At 52.9% G+C, this 15,267-nt stretch overlaps 6 protein-coding genes across 6 annotated transcripts; 3 read left to right on the forward strand and 3 right to left on the reverse strand.

Moving 5' to 3' along the window:
* Nucleotides 1–71: 71 nt before the first annotated feature.
* Nucleotides 72–1,242, forward strand: J4E87_008158 (uncharacterized protein; the record flags this gene model as incomplete). Its single annotated transcript, XM_049379750.1, has 3 exons — nucleotides 72–585; nucleotides 636–1,153; nucleotides 1,204–1,242. The coding sequence occupies 3 exons, from the start codon at nucleotides 72–74 to the stop codon at nucleotides 1,240–1,242; spliced, it is 1,071 nt and encodes a 356-aa protein (XP_049230637.1).
* Nucleotides 1,243–2,209: 967 nt separating this feature from the next.
* J4E87_008159 (uncharacterized protein) lies at nucleotides 2,210–3,003 on the forward strand (the record flags this gene model as incomplete). Its single annotated transcript, XM_049379751.1, has 2 exons — nucleotides 2,210–2,669; nucleotides 2,723–3,003. The coding sequence occupies 2 exons, from the start codon at nucleotides 2,210–2,212 to the stop codon at nucleotides 3,001–3,003; spliced, it is 741 nt and encodes a 246-aa protein (XP_049230638.1).
* Nucleotides 3,004–3,368: 365 nt separating this feature from the next.
* On the reverse strand, nucleotides 3,369–4,365 carry J4E87_008160 (uncharacterized protein; the record flags this gene model as incomplete). The annotated part of the gene is made up of 2 exons (XM_049379752.1): nucleotides 3,369–3,896; nucleotides 3,958–4,365. 2 exons carry the CDS (start codon nucleotides 4,363–4,365, stop codon nucleotides 3,369–3,371), a joined length of 936 nt encoding a protein of 311 aa, XP_049230639.1.
* A 1,035-nt stretch (nucleotides 4,366–5,400) lies between these two features.
* J4E87_008161 (uncharacterized protein) lies at nucleotides 5,401–6,524 on the reverse strand (the record flags this gene model as incomplete). Its single annotated transcript, XM_049379753.1, has 2 exons — nucleotides 5,401–6,215; nucleotides 6,497–6,524. The coding sequence occupies 2 exons, from the start codon at nucleotides 6,522–6,524 to the stop codon at nucleotides 5,401–5,403; spliced, it is 843 nt and encodes a 280-aa protein (XP_049230640.1).
* Nucleotides 6,525–9,095: 2,571 nt separating this feature from the next.
* DML1 (mtDNA inheritance, partitioning of the mitochondrial organelle) lies at nucleotides 9,096–10,855 on the reverse strand (the record flags this gene model as incomplete). The annotated part of the gene is made up of 4 exons (XM_049379754.1): nucleotides 9,096–9,363; nucleotides 9,458–10,023; nucleotides 10,074–10,733; nucleotides 10,784–10,855. The coding sequence occupies 4 exons, from the start codon at nucleotides 10,853–10,855 to the stop codon at nucleotides 9,096–9,098; spliced, it is 1,566 nt and encodes a 521-aa protein (XP_049230641.1).
* Nucleotides 10,856–13,097: 2,242 nt separating this feature from the next.
* J4E87_008163 (uncharacterized protein) lies at nucleotides 13,098–15,047 on the forward strand (the record flags this gene model as incomplete). The annotated part of the gene is made up of 2 exons (XM_049379755.1): nucleotides 13,098–14,555; nucleotides 14,601–15,047. The coding sequence occupies 2 exons, from the start codon at nucleotides 13,098–13,100 to the stop codon at nucleotides 15,045–15,047; spliced, it is 1,905 nt and encodes a 634-aa protein (XP_049230642.1).
* Between the last annotated feature and the right edge of the window lie 220 nt (nucleotides 15,048–15,267).

Raw genomic sequence — 15,267 nt, forward strand, 5'->3', positions numbered from 1 at the left:
TTCTCATCTTCTCCTGGCCGACTGTCGCTGCAACAATCCACTTGTTCTTCTAATATCCATAATCCGAGACCATGGCGACACTCATCCGCCCGCCGCCCATCGACCAGTCGCAATCCGAAATCGAAAATGTCCTCGAACTGACGCAATTGTCCGACATTGACCCTGACCTCTTCACCAACACACGCCCACTATGGCATCCCCCAGGTGCGCGCGGTATCTTCGGTGGTGCTGCCATCGCCCAGACACTCGCTGCAGCCCAGAAGACGGTTGATCCCGAGTTCACTGTGCATTCTATGCACTGCTACTTTGTGCTTGCCGGCAACTCAGAGATACCACTCATATACCATGTAGAGAGGGTACGATCAGGGAAGTCCTACGCGACAAGAACAGTGCAGGCGCGGCAACGGGGCAAGGTCATCTTCACGACCACTATGAGTTTCGTGCGCCAGAACAGTGGAGGAGCGAAGAAGGTCGAGCATGTGGTCCCAATGGCCGACGTGCCAGGCCCAGAGGAGGACTCGGACTCGGAGATGCATCCCAGCGGCCACAGTCCGTTCCAGAGCCAGAGGCTGGCGACCGAGAATGGTGAGTGCTTTCACATGTCAACCGTCATAGCCCAGCCTAACCCCGTCCAGAGGACTCCGACAAACCTCACACCAAGAAGTGCCGCCAATGGGTGAAGGCACGCGGTCGCATCTCCCCCGCTGGAGGCCACGAGGCCCACCTCTCCGCCATCGCCTACATGTCCGACAGCTACTTCATCGGCACCGTCGCGCGCGTCCACAAGCTCTGGCGCTATTCCTCACAACGCAAGAGTGCCGCTAAGTCCAGCATCGGCGAAGACGTGCTCAAGACACTGCTGGAGATGGACGATGCCGAGTTGAAGCGCCAGTCCGTTAGCGAGGCAGACATCAAGCGTATCCAGCGCATCAAGAATGGAGAAGATCCAAAGAAGGTTGCGGATGACGTGCCAGAGATCGGCATGATGGTCAGTCTGGACCATACTATTTACTTCCACAACCCCCGTACCTTCAGGGCCGATGAGTGGATCTTCACCGAGACTGAGACACCCTGGGCTGGCGACGGTCGTGGACTCGTCTTCCAGAGGATGTACACGAAAGATGGAACCCTTATCGCGACCTGCGTACAAGAGGTAAGACTTCCGCTTTACAATCATACAGTCAGCCATGCTAACCTGAACAGGGTCTTATTCGACTTAAGCAGAACGACAGCAAGTTGTGAAGACGCAGTCATGTTCCGGTGTTCTTATTTGCGTTCTCAACCACCCGCTTGCATAGACTTACATCCTTTATTGATAGATCAATTAGACCTGACCAGACTCTCTGACATCTCGCTTCCTTTTTGCACGCGTTCCCATGAGTCTTCTTGCATACCCAGGCCGGCCCGCTCTTCAGTTCACGGTCGTGTCGTACTTCAGCTCACTCGCTCGTAATTCACTTGTCGACCAGTGCACATTGATACCCACGAATGAGTATCGAGATCTCAGGGACTGGATACGACCAACACGAAAGGGTCCAACGATCTAGCACACGTGTTACCGTAGCCCGTTGGCCCTAGAGAAGCAGAACAAAGAAACAGACCACAACATGTCAGTAGCTCGTTCCGCAGAACCCAGGAACGAGCACCGCGGCTTCCGGTGGAACGTTCCACGTTACATCTCGCACGTGCGATGACCGGAAGCAACAGCCAGCTTGGCTTCGTTGACACATACTTATGGTACACGGTCGCTGCTGCCTTCTTGACTCGACGCTTCCCTCAGCTCTCACTCCTCGATAGCGTGCGGCCATCCTCACACAACCCCACTCTTACAACTCATTCATGGTACACATACCACTCTCCAGTCCGCTCGAAAGCATGACTACCGTCACCGTGTTGCCTGTGCCGGAGCGAGCAAGCCGTAGGACTCATATAAGATGTGGGTGGTTACTACGGAGTGCGGCTGGGCGTGGGCTCTCGTTGAGTCTTCGTATACGAGGTCATGGCTTCGTGTGAGTCGGAGGTAGGTATAAATTCTTACGCTCTGGGTGAAGATGTGCTTCAATTCCACACGAAGAGTAAGGTGTACGTTATCACCAAGTACGACAACTGCAAGCAGCTACGAACGAACATCGGCAGAGCAGAACGAAACCCTACACTCATCGATTGAGCCATTGGAAAGAACGAGTTGCCGGATCGACACGCCCTCACAATGGCGGAACCTCAAACAGAAACGTATCCATGTTACTCACAGGAATGGAAGGACGCGGTACCGACAGCGGAACAAAAGGACTTCGTCAACAATCCATCGAACAACTGGATCAAGTGCGCTTGGCCCAACATCACTGACAGTCTCGATTATGAAAATGCCCGTCGGTTCGGACATACAACTAATCCCAAATGGGTCAATAAATTCTACGCGTTGTTCTTCGATGGTGGATGGCAGGGATCAGCAAGCGTCGTGGATGAGGGTACACTTATAGAAAAGAAGAAAGCATCCATTGTTCACGAAATGCCGCGCATCATTGGCGCCTTCGAGCCACCTTGTTCAGAAAACCAAAGGATAATGAGCTTCTGGACCAACAGTCAGGCACGCCGCGATGAGGGTTTAGGCCCGGTCAGAGTGATCGATACGACAGGAACTGTCCCCTACTGCGACATTCAACTGGGACGTGTGTGGCCCAGCTGGTTCGTGAACTCAAGACCGACCACTGACTGACCGCAGTGCTCATTGCCCTCATGATGTACAATGAGAGAGAGACATGGAGTAAGGACGACTTCGAGGGTCGACCTATCACGCGAGAAGACTTGTTCCTTACACCCTTGGTAGTGATGCAAGACATATCGAAAGTGGAAAAAGACAAGATCAACAAGTTTCTCGACAGCTTGAAGGATGGGATTCCTGAGATTGTGGTTAAAGGGCGACGTCATCAGCGCACGTCAACACCAGGGCGGGAGGCGAAAGCAATGGGTCAGTACATTGAGGCAGTTAAAACCCCTCACTGAGCTTTCGCATTTCAAGTGAGTGGAATTTGGTCCCCCTCCTTGATGGCCTCTGATTTCCTTTTTACTCTTCCTTATCGTGTGGCAGCATATTGTAACACTGTCCATAATGAGTCATAATCTCCTAGAATATGTCTTCAAGACTAGGCTTTTCAAACACTCGGCTCATCGTGGCGGCATCCTTAAGCATAGGCTCGAGCATGAACCGATGTAGAAGGCATCATTTGCATCAAAATTCAAGGCAGTTATCATACGCGCTCAATCGGAAAGCATAAGTTCAGCTTCCGACCACGTCTACCACAATGCGACACGGAGAAAACATATGCATAGTAAAAAGTTCATTTCATCATCACACTACCTCCACTCCCCTAATTCGTAAAATCCTTCTTCGGCGCCTCCCCCTCCTCCTTCCCACTCCCATACTTCCTCACATGCTCCTTATTCGCCCCCTTATCCTGTTCAAACTCCTTCAACTCAGGCGCACTCATATGCTTAACCACATTATCCGCCTGCCACTTCTTAAAGCTAAACCCGACCCCCTCATGACTATAATCCTTATCATTCGCCTGATCCTTATGATACTTGACCTGCATAAACTCCGTATCCCTCGTGTCCGGATCCAGACTCAGTGATACGAGTCCCGTGATAGTGGCGGTTTTGGGGATGAGGCGGAAAGTCCAGGACTGCTTGTTTTTGAATTGGATCATGTCGTTGTCGGAGCGGATTACCTGGTAGGATTCGTTGATGGAGGCGTTGAAGAGTTTGGGGAGCGCGAACCATTGGCCGGCCATTTTGTAGCGGTCGTTGGCGTAGACGAATTGGTCGTCGTAGACGCAGTCGGGCGTGTAGCGTTTTACGCGGGTGATGGTGGGTTGGCAGGAGTAGAGGGCGATGATCTGGGGGGTTGAGGTGTTAGTTTTTATGTTTGGATAGGTGATGCAGGAGAGGTGGGCTTACATCGTCGACTAAGGCCTGGCGTTGCGGGCTGAGCTTGATGCTCTTGCTTGGGTCGGGCTCGTAGTCTTCGCTCGTAGCTGTCTGCCTAGGTTCAAACTGCTCGCCGGGCGCATCGCTCGTCTGGGGGAAGCCTGAGTTCCCGCTGCTGACGATATCGCCCGTAGCTTGTCCACTAGTTGAAGTCGACATCTCTGCTCTTTGCTGTCCGGCTGCTAGTCGCGGAGGTGGATTGCTACCGCTTGGATTGGACTTCTGCTCTGCGTTCCAAAGCTGCACCGTAAGTGCTTTCTGAGGATGCTTGAGAGCCGGTTTGCTAATAAAGTTCTTGAGATTGGTGGAGAGGAGCTTGGAGCGAGAGCCACTGGTTGCTGCAGGCATGGAGTTTGGGTTGTCGGAAGCTGAATCCATTGACGCGGTTGTGTACTATATACGTGTTGTACTATGTTGACGCGTGCATGCGTGAGCGTAAGATGACGACAGTGTTAATTGACAGTGGTGCTAGATGCGGGAGTCGATGATTCATGGACTCGAAGATCGGGAGATCCAAATGTTCACGCGCGCCTTTTGGTGTAGGAAAAGGATGGGGGTTGGCATCGTGACCTGCATCTTGATCTGGGCCCTAACATGGGATTTCAGGGCAGATTTGTGGAGAAGCGTTGCGTATGCCATGGGATTTAGAGATGCTGAGGGGGCGGGTAAGGCTGATCGGCATCTTTCGGGTGTTGCGGCATGACGTACGGTAAACTTCCTTTTCAGGCAACTTCGGATTGGTGTTGATGGCGGTGTTAGCGTGTATACGCGCGCTGACCCCCTGGAGCGATCAGCCTGATCCGGCCTACCAGCCTCGCAGCACCTGCGCGCTCCCTACGCGTCGAAAGAGTCAGAATGACAATAACGACGCGAGTCACCATCATCATGAAGTACGGAAGTCACAAGCCATACAATGGAAAGCGATGCGATCAACTGAACCAAACGAAATAAAAAGCGCGTCGCGCAAGTCAAGCACTTAATGTTACTTTCTTAGAAGCCGGTTAACCTCGTGATAGATTACTACTACAGTTACATGAGCTATCTAGATTCCAATCAGAAGGCCACCGTCATTACTTTTCGTTCGATACATTACTCCAAACCATTCCGCGCAGTCGCGTATCGCAGGACACTGTAATAAATGCTTGCTGATAGGGCGCATACAAAACGCTCATGGCCAAGCCATGTGACGCATTCGCCATGACCGGGCCACGCCGCCGAAGAAGAGTAGTAAATGTCATTAGTGATTACAAGAGAACGTCGTAATGCGTTGCCCGTCTATCCTCCGTGTGCCCGTGTCGTCGTTGTGTGGGGGATTAAAAGGGGGTTGGGTGAAGTCTTGCGATGAAGGAGAGTAAGAAAAGCGAAAAGTGTGCTTTTGTACATCTTGTACAAAGGGTGGTGGAAGCCGAGTGCTTAGACGAAGTAAGCGAGAGCGGCAGCACCGGCCATGAAGGCAGCGAGGGGCTTGGTGGAGCTAGCAGCGCCAGTGTACTCGGGGTAGCCAGGGGAGGTAGCGGACGAGGCGTGGTAAATGGATGATGAGGCGGTACCGACGGGTGTGGAGGCGTGGGAGGAGGCAGGGGGAACAACGACAGTGGTAGTCTCCTCAGCAGGAGGAGGAGGGGCGTATCCGGAGGAAGACGCCTCAGGGACGACGGGAGTGGAAGTCTCCGGGATGGGGACAGACTCAGTGATAACAGGAGGAGGAGGAACGGCGTATCCGGAGGAAGACGCCTCCGGGACGACGGGAGTGGAAGTCTCAGGGATGGGGAAAGACTCAGTGATAACAGGGGGGATGGGCACCGACGAGGTGACGACGGGAGGGACCACAGGGTAGGTGGAAACCTCTGGGACAGGCACCGACTCAGTGATGACGGGAGGGACGACTGGGTAGGTGGAAACCTCCGGGACAGGTACAGACGAGGTGACGACGGGAGGCACGACTGGGTAGGTGGAGACCTCCGGGACGGGTACAGACGAGGTGACGACGGGAGGGACCACAGGGTAAGTGGAAGCCTCGGGTACGTAAGGAGTGGAGCTGGGAGGAATGACAACAGTTGAGGTGATGGTGACCTCAGTGGTGCTGGAGACCTCTGGCACGTAAGGCTTGGAGCTCGAGTATGGCACGTAGGGCTTGGAGCTCGAGTACGGCACGGTGATGGTCTCAGTCTCCGGGCAGGGAGAGCTGGAGCTCAGGGGTGGTACGTAGATGGAGGTGGAAGTAACGACTGGGGGAGTGTAGGTCGAAGTCACAACCGGAGGAGTGTAGGTCGACGTAACGACTGGAGGAGTGTAGATTGACGTCTTAACGGGGGGAGTGTAGGTGGAGGATGGCACAACAGGTGTGCTTGACTCCGGGCACGGGGTGCTGGAACTCGCGGGTGGGGTGTAGATCGAAGTCGACGTAACGACCGGAGGAGTGTAGGTCGATGTCACAACAGGAGGAGTGTAGGTCGACGTCTTCACCGGAGGAGTGTAGGTGGAGGACGGTACAACAGGGGTGCTCGACTCCGGGCAAGGCGTGCTGGAGGAGACATGGGGGACGCTTGAAGACTCATGGACCGGGTAGCTGGAGGTGACGACAGGCGGGACGTAAGTCGAAGAGGTCACAACCGGAGGCATGCTGCTGCTCTCTTCCTCGCAAGGAGTGCTGGACGCCTCGTAGGGCTTGCTCACAGATGGAGAGGCACCGTATCCGGACTACATATTGTTAGAGCTGAACGCTTCAAAAGCTAACGGTACTTGTGTTAACATACAGAGGAAGGCACAGCGTAGCCGCCGCTGCTGGAGGCGCCGTAGCCGCCACCGTAGGGAGCAGCGTAGACAGCGCCCACAAGGGCCATCGTTGCCAAGGAGTATCTCATCTTGTTCTGACGAGAGGTGTCGGAAGTATTAAGGAGTAAAGGGTATTACTAGGTGATGGGTGTGAAGCGAAAGTAACAGAGCAACCGTAACGAAAGAGCTGCTGTGTTGAAGATCGAAGACTTGATGAAGCTTGAGAGGCACGATAGATGAGACTGAGGAGGATTGCGAACCTAATATACTCATTAGGAGAGGCGGGATCTTCACACCCTACCAGCCTTCTGCTTTGCCCTACCCATGGGAAAGCCACAACAGGGTCGCATCCGCGCACGACGGTTGAGGGGCTCCGAAGTAGTTCCCCACATTCATCCGGACGTTTTTAGTTCCAAATCACCTCAAGTCGATCATGTTCGTAGTCTCGGCCATACCACGGGATGAGGCTCTCTCGGTATGGCAGGCGTCTCTAAGAACGTTTGCTGGCCAAGTTCACCCTAGCAACCGGCTGCGAAAGATCGCTAGTCAGCGAGCGACTTACCTAAATTGTAGCTGCATGCATAAGGCTACCAGGATAATCGGTGGTTAGGAGAACACGACGCCCTGCCTTCTCATGCATGCTGACTTGGTGACCGTTTTGGTAGCCGCAGAGGTTGGAACTTACAGCTGAATTCCAGCCACCCCACAAACCGATGGTGAGTGGCAGTGACATAACGTTGTCCAAACATGGCATAAGTCTTCAGCCGCACCAATGAAACGCCATCGAACCGTTTTCCTGTATTCAATGTGTCACCGGGTAACACGAGGGTCATTCTGTGAGTCCGAAATCCAAACAACCAGGTATATTTGCGCGGACTGCAGGGCCGCTAAGACATCGTGGGCTTTGGTCTGTCGTGAACACGAGCTGTGCACCAACACAATGGGACTTCGGCTGACGGCGGTCTCAGTGGAAGCTTGGAAGATTGTCTATACTACCGTCCTAGCATGACAGCGATAAACAAGCTTCCTTGGGCGTATTGTTGAGAAACTGTACAATGTTGCGACCCTGCACTGTAGCAGGGATTATCTTACATCATCCCGAGAATTGCGCGTGTATTGGGACGCGCTGACCACACTTTCCACCTCTTTGCACGCGACAGAACTGTAGTAATGAGAGTTGTGCATGGCGCGGACTCTCCTCCGTTTGTTTGCTGTCCTTGGGCGCATGGCCGGTCTCAATCAATAGCTTTGAGCGTTTGAACCGGCCACTGTCAGGAGCTAAGACGGTGGCTTGCAGGCGTGTTTATTGAAAATCCAGGGTGTTTCCATATCGTGAACTTTTCGGCGCATTGCAATTGGCGGACTCGTTGGAGGCTGGTAGTGTCCCAGCCAGACTGCTGCAACGTTCGCATGCCTCGCTACCCCGCGTTACCCCGATCAGTGAGCATTTGCAGTAAGAATCAGAGTTTTCCTGACTGTCGTTGTACGACCGGCTGCGCGTCAGCTTACGGCAGCTGTAGATAGTTCCTGCAGCAGCTGCCGCCGCCGTTCGGAACCTCATTAGCTGATTGCGACTGGCCCCAACCTAGCAAGGACGCCCAGCCGTATCGTGCATCGCAGTCAGATTTGGGTTCCAGACGACCGTTGTTGTGGTGTTCGGGCGAGCAAGAGCTGCCGCGCACACCTGCAGTTTAGCTACCCGGCGCTTCGTACAAGCGTCCGCGAACGCGTAAAGGTTCAGCAGCAGGCTCCACCCTGCATACGCGCGAGGCAGTAAAACCTTCACCAATATCACCAGTTCATGTCTTGGCCCACCAGCAGATCGCGGCCTTAATCCGGCTCAGTCCGAAGTTCGGCTTGCGATCAGGAAATAGAGGTCTCTTAACAGCGCAAAACTTGCAGAGGGTTGCCCTGGCGATCAAGCCCGAACTGCGGCGTAACGAAGCACCATGCATAACGACTTGTTCAGTATGATGTCAGTATGGGGTTTCGTCGCATGCTCTTCCTAAGCCGAGCTCGATGGGGTCTGATGCCTTCCACGTTCGGGGTTCCCTGTACCGTCGTGGCGGCACCTCAACATCCGTCAGATGTCGCAGTGCTTGCTCAGTGATGAAAAGTTCTTCAAGCACAGAAATTCCGGCCCTGCACATCCGCTACGAATCGCGCAAAGGTATGTGTTGTATTGGTGTCACCAGAGTGTTGTGTCGCAGATCAATCGGTCGTGTCTGACGGTAATATCCTTGTGTATTGAGGCCGGGAGCAGACGCGCTGTCATTTCCATCAAGACACTGCGCGCCAGCCACGCGTGAAAAAGCAGGCTCGTTGCAGCGCGACTAATCGTCGTCATCGCTTTCTGATCCACTATCCCAGCCTTCATCGTATTCTTCCGCGAGGACTTGTAAGCCGTTGCATAGCGCTTCCTTTTCTTCAATGCCGCCCATTCGCTTGACGATCTGCTCGACTGCTCGGATCTGATCAGCGACAGTGGTACTTGTCGTCAGCCCCGTATGTACAGCAAGCTTAGTGGAGTGACCGGACCCTACGTCCAGCATCGAACGAGGAAAGCTGTCAAGCAGAGGAAATAGTAGCGGTGCAGCAAATCTGAAACGCGTCAGCCTGTATTCTACGTTTTGCGCCCAATGTGCAAGCGCCGATAACACAATATACGCATCGTTGGTGATGAAGTGATACATACCTTTGCACTGTTGGTCCACTATAGAACCTGTCATGAGGATCACGTTCATTATCTTCAGACAGGGCCCACTCTCCACGAGAAGCCTCCGCTCGCCCAAAAACGTGCTCTTTCTTTCCTTTCCTGGTAGCCGTCCTGTAATCGCGAGTGAAGGTATCAATGTCGAAATGGCTAAGTCGATCGTCGCCCTCACTTGTCTGCCTTGATGTCATGGAACCAACCTTTTCCGCTTTCTCGGCTTCATCGAAAGCCTTATCAGACAGTACCTCCGGATCTGCAGCACTCATCTCGAGCTTCGCTATACGTCGTTTCCCGGTACTGTTGATAGTGTTTTCCAAGTCTTGAAGCGTTCCGCGTCCGCCCAAAGATGCTCTCAAACGTGAGGATATGGTCATGCTTTCCAGACCCATGACTTGTAAAGCTGCAATATGCCAGGGAGAAGTTGCATCTAATGATAGATAGCCCGGTAACTTAGCAGGGCTGTTCGACATCGGCACGTACACTGACGACTGCTCCCCAAGTATTTGAAGAGATCGCGCAGAGTTCGCTACTTGTTGTATGCGTCTTTCCTGCTCCATGTTAGTCTGTAATTCCTCCCAAACCCTGGATATGAACCTACTCGAGGGGTCGATGAGTTGGCACCATGGTCCCCTAATCCCCACGTCCAAATGCTCATCTTGCCGTACTCATCTCTGAGTCTCTCGAGCCATCCCGAGGCCCAACCGCCCCAGGCGTCATCAACACCCGTGAAGATCTGGAGCCCTTGAATGCCATCACATTCTTCGACGAATGGTCGTAGATCTCTGTCAACCAGATCTACTTCCCTTTCAAGCTTCTCGAAAAGCTCCATTCCTACGTCCCAGCTCTCAAAGGGCATGAGCTTGTCGTTGACGTCGAACTCCGACAGTTGAACAATGGACTTTGGATGGTAGTAGACACGACTATAATCTGACCAGTATCTGACAGACGATGTACTGAGCGGAGGAGGCTGTAGGCCGGCATCGAGGTGCTCTTGATAGGTGGATTGAGGGATAGTCTCTGTTGCACGCTGTACAATAGGCTTGGATGGCCAGACACCGTTCTGGTCTAATATGCTTCTGTCGTCTTCGGCTTCGTAAAGCGCGTTGATCTTTCTCATGCTGCCAAAGGCACCTTTGAGATCGTATATGAGCGTCCTTGGCGTGAAAGTATCGGTCCCATCTGGAGCAACACCTGGCCTAAACAGTATGTCATGATTCACAGGTGACTCTGGCTCGGGCGGGTATGTGAAGTAGGACTCCTGCGAAAATATTAGATGAGATGACGGAGCGCCAAGAATTCACAACCTACTTGTGTGTTCCAGAAGTGAGTGCCTAGGTAGTTGCTCTGCTTGCCGAACTGCAAAGTCACGATTTCGTGCATGGCGACGAATGAGTAGTAGTCTGTTCAAGGGAACGGATACATATACGATGCCTTGGTGTTGATGTGAGAGCGAGAGATGAGTTGACTGGCGATGGTGCAGGCGGAGATAAACGGTGATTGGCAAGATCAAGCTCTGTCATTTGCCCCGCACGTGCACACGCGAAGAGGAAAGAGCGACACCACAACGTCTCAGTCCACAACCTATTATCAAGAGACTTGTTTTCTTTAAGCTATATCATGCCTTGGGTGTGCACACTGTCTTCCAAATGAACATAGTATAGAACGTGTTGTGGTCGTATCCTCATGGTATGCTATGGATGTTAGGTGCGATAATGAAAAGGACATGTCTTGATGAATCTTGCCGTAGAGTCTGCGAGGTCTACGAGGTCTGCAGAAGCCTACAGGCCGATCATTCTGAACGCTATTGAGAGCAAATCGCTCGCTGAGCTGGGTGACCATGGCCAGGAAGAGCGCAAATTACTGGCGGTAGCCAAACCTTGGAAGTTCCTGCTAATTACAGAGCGGTTCGAATATTCAGACACAGAACTATCAGAGAACTCATTAGCGGACATGATTAGGCGGGAAAAAGATCGGGCTTAAAGTGATTTACACATAGCCCATGCGGAGTGTATACTATGTAGGCACGCCTACCAGATATCGAAAGGCGCTCTCTCATCAATCACGAATGTGTCAGGTAGACCCATGCACATTCTCCATCCATGTTCATCACATCGTTCCCTCTTCGCTCGCCAAATCGTGCTCTCGTTATATAACCGGGCACATGGTATCGACGCTCAGCTGGAAATTGGTATCGTGTCACGGGCATATCTGCGCGCTTGCAAAACGGTCGTGTGTTACGGCTGCGAGTGCGGTCTGCGAGATGATCAGTATCTCGGCTACATCTAATTCTCGGTCTTCAGACGAAACTTGGGCGATAAGCCCTCTACCGTCCACTTGTCTGGCACGTAGTATCCATCAGGCAGTTGCCGACTGTAGTCCATTCCATGCTCTATGACAAGCCAGTGGCAACTATGGACTACAAGAGCACCTATAGCGGCGCGTCGCTTCTCTAGGATGTGCGGAGACCAAGGTTAAACGGCAGATGGTCTCTACAGTAGCGCATGCCCTATTGGAGAGGATAAGGCCCTCAAGCCTATAGCGACAGTGGCTGTACAACGCGCCTAGCCGAAGCATCGACCCATGAGACCAGCGACATGGCTTTTTATATACCCCGAGACCTGTTCTAGGCGGATCGCCCTGGCCAGCCTGCGCGGAAGTTGACATTCTGGCCCAGCTGCACTGTCGGTTGCCGAACCGACACAAGGTTCCCGCATGTTATGCCACATGTATGGTTGTAGACCCGCCATTGCGGTCGTTTTCATCAAAGGGTGGATCTTGCGGTGTCCACCCGATATCGCGACGTATCAGAGGCTGTGTCCTGTTCGTGACAGGTCGTTTCGACGTAGGTGTTCAGCGCGACGCGTCTTCGCGCACTGTAGACGCGAGCGAGACGCGCCATCGGTAGTCACAGCGAGTTGTCGTCTTTTCCAAAGGTCCGGCGTCCAATACGAAGGATGGTTCGCCTGTATATCGCACGTCATTCGGCGGTGTGGAGGGGGGTTTGATGTCCTTTGGTGCCCAGGTGGTGTGCCTGCCCGCCGCCCTGTCTTTCGCGCTAGCGCCTAGTCGTTAGCGCGACAGATATCCCGCTCCAGGTCGTTTGCATCTCCATCACTTATCTCATACACGAGCACATTCAGCCTATCACAAGATCGACTTACATCTGGCATCACTGCAATGTCTCAGTACTCCTGGCGGTCAGGCCTGAACGGCTGCCTTGACGCGTCCGATGGCGCCCCCATGTCCCAATTGCCCTCTCTTGGCACTCAGATTGCCCGTCACTCATTGTTTGTAGGTGACTAATCCAAAGTCGTGGGCACCCGTTGTTGTGATTACGAAACTCAAACTTGCGGTCACCGTCCATTTTAATTGACTCAACCTCCTGCCTCTGCGTTACTCAATTCGACCCTGGCAAGCCTGATCTCTGCCACTCTCGTCCTCTGGTCTAGTCATTTCCATTCTCTGGTCCTGACGAATCGCTCACGAGTTCAGCAAGTCTTGAATTAGAATATTACAGATACAACAACTAACGTTCCCGACTCATCACTCTCATCGAAATCACTCACCCCGCATCAGGCGCCAGCCGGCACATCTCCCTTCGTACCTCGCCACAAACCGTACTATGGTCTCCGACAGCAAGCCGAGTTCCCACTTCACCGGCACAAACAACAAGGCTAACACATTCCCTGTACATCATGAGGCCTTGACAAGACTTCGCGAGGTCCTTCCCGATAATCTTTGGCCGGAGGTACGCCCAGCACTCTCAGAAGACGTATCGTTCGGCAAAGCAGAGCTTCAACACGGGAGGGTACTGGTCGGCCACGTCAACCCAGAAAAGAGCCAGGGACAGGATACTGCGGAAGAACGCGCCTTGTGGGCACATCTCTGGAAGATCGATTGCAGAGGAGGTGCTGTACTGAGCTTCTATTACAACACCCAAGAGGAGCTCCGAATCGGCGAGCCAAAGTTCCGTAAGGTCGAGTTCCAGAAATGGTGTTGCATGATCGCTACAGACCAGTCACCTGTAGGCTCTTCTGGTGGCGAGTGGGAGAGGCGTCTCAAGACGGTCGTGAAGATTGCTCTCCTTGGGGGTGGATACCTGAACCCAAAAGATTATACGTTTCCAGACCTGGCAACAATCATCAGTGTCATCAACAAGCGCAAGCCTACCCCCCAAGCCAGTTCTTCTTCAATGCGCAACGCCAACGGCAAGCGTCCGTCCGAGGGAGACTACCTAGACAGATTCATCGAACAGATCATGGAACCTGAGTCTGAGGACGACTACTTGGATGGAGACAACGACGATGGTGCACCCCTGGCAGATTCTAGCAGTCCTGCCTACGCTCCTTCTGCAAAGAAGTCTGGTATGAAACCATCTCATATACAAGAACTACAAGAGGCATTTCCGCCTACAGTTTGGCCACGTGTCGAGAACTGCAGTGAGGACATCGGCAAAATTTACCCTGGAAAAGTCTACCTAGGATTTTTGCCATCTGCAAAATCGCCCAGTGGCTCACCAAAGGAGGTATGGGCGAGGGTCAAAGGCAAAGCGTCCGCCAAAGGAGAAGCGTCTGCCAAAAGGTCTGGACACATTCTGTGCTACTGGAACGACGGCCGAAAGGCAAACTTGAGGGATGAAGATCTCGTTAGTAAGATAGATTTCGACAAGCCTTTTCGATATCTTGGACATCCTGAAGCACGCGAGAAGAAGAAAGAAATACGCGATCCCTGGCGGGCTTCGGTAGCCGTTTGTGTACGGGCAGCGCTCGTCCACGCGGGAATGATCGACGGAGACGAGCTCTCTATTCAGACCAAAGCACCACGAGCCGCCGAGATCATTCGCCAAAACCGGAACAGACTTGACACCAGCACCGCAAGACCCGCTAATGTAGAAGCCTCGGACGATATCAATGCTTCATCCAGCATTGATGTTATTTCCAGTTCTCCAAGCATCCCGGTTGCAGACATGAGGCCCAAAAAGCGTCGTATGGCCTCTGATCACGAAGCTGGTGAAGATGCTAGAGATTCAGTCTCGTTGGCTACGACACCAGCTCCGAGAGGATTTTCGACCGTAAGCTCGGTAAGTCACTAAACAACTCCTCATACCTTTCTAACTCTCGATCAGATATCGCCGTCGATACAGTTTCTTAGGAGGGCTCGTGAGACTGGGCCAGGATCTCTATCCTACGAGCTTGCCGCTTCCAAGAAGAGATGTGCGACTCTCGAAGCCGATGCCGAGCGACAGAAGACAGAGAACGAACAGCTTCAAGAACTATGCAAAGAGAAGACTGTTGGCGCCGTGACTCTGCGAAGTGAGTTAGCCGTCGCCCGTGAGAAGATAGCAAAACTCGAGCGAGACGGCGTGGAGCTACAAGCGGAAATGGGCAGTCTCAGGAAGTTGAGACAAGCGCATGTAAAACATGCTCAGCCCATTCTACTCGAAGTCATGGCTTTCGACATTGGTGATCAAGATGGAACCGATCCAGAAACGGCAAGCCGAGACGCTAAGAGCCAGTACGTCGAGACTTACGGTATCGAAGTTGAAGGTGGAGCGTTGAGCGATATGGCTTGAGTGTGTCGGGAATTTCCGACAACTCAGCGATCTTGATGCAGCTGCTCTCATTTGGTTCTTGCTTACTATGCGCAAAAGTTGTGGTCCTTGGAAGCGCTTCGGCTGTTAGTTAGGCTCTATGTGCCTATACATGACACAGCCGATGCTATGTATGCAGCCTGTGCAGCATAAGCAGCAGGCGATGGAGTTATCTGTATGTTATTTTTCTTTTCAGGTTGCT

The sequence above is a fragment of the Alternaria ethzedia genome, assembly GCF_023757985.1.
Source record: "Alternaria ethzedia strain BMP 0044 chromosome Unknown scaffold_24, whole genome shotgun sequence".
NCBI classification, from domain to species: domain Eukaryota; kingdom Fungi; phylum Ascomycota; class Dothideomycetes; order Pleosporales; family Pleosporaceae; genus Alternaria; species Alternaria ethzedia.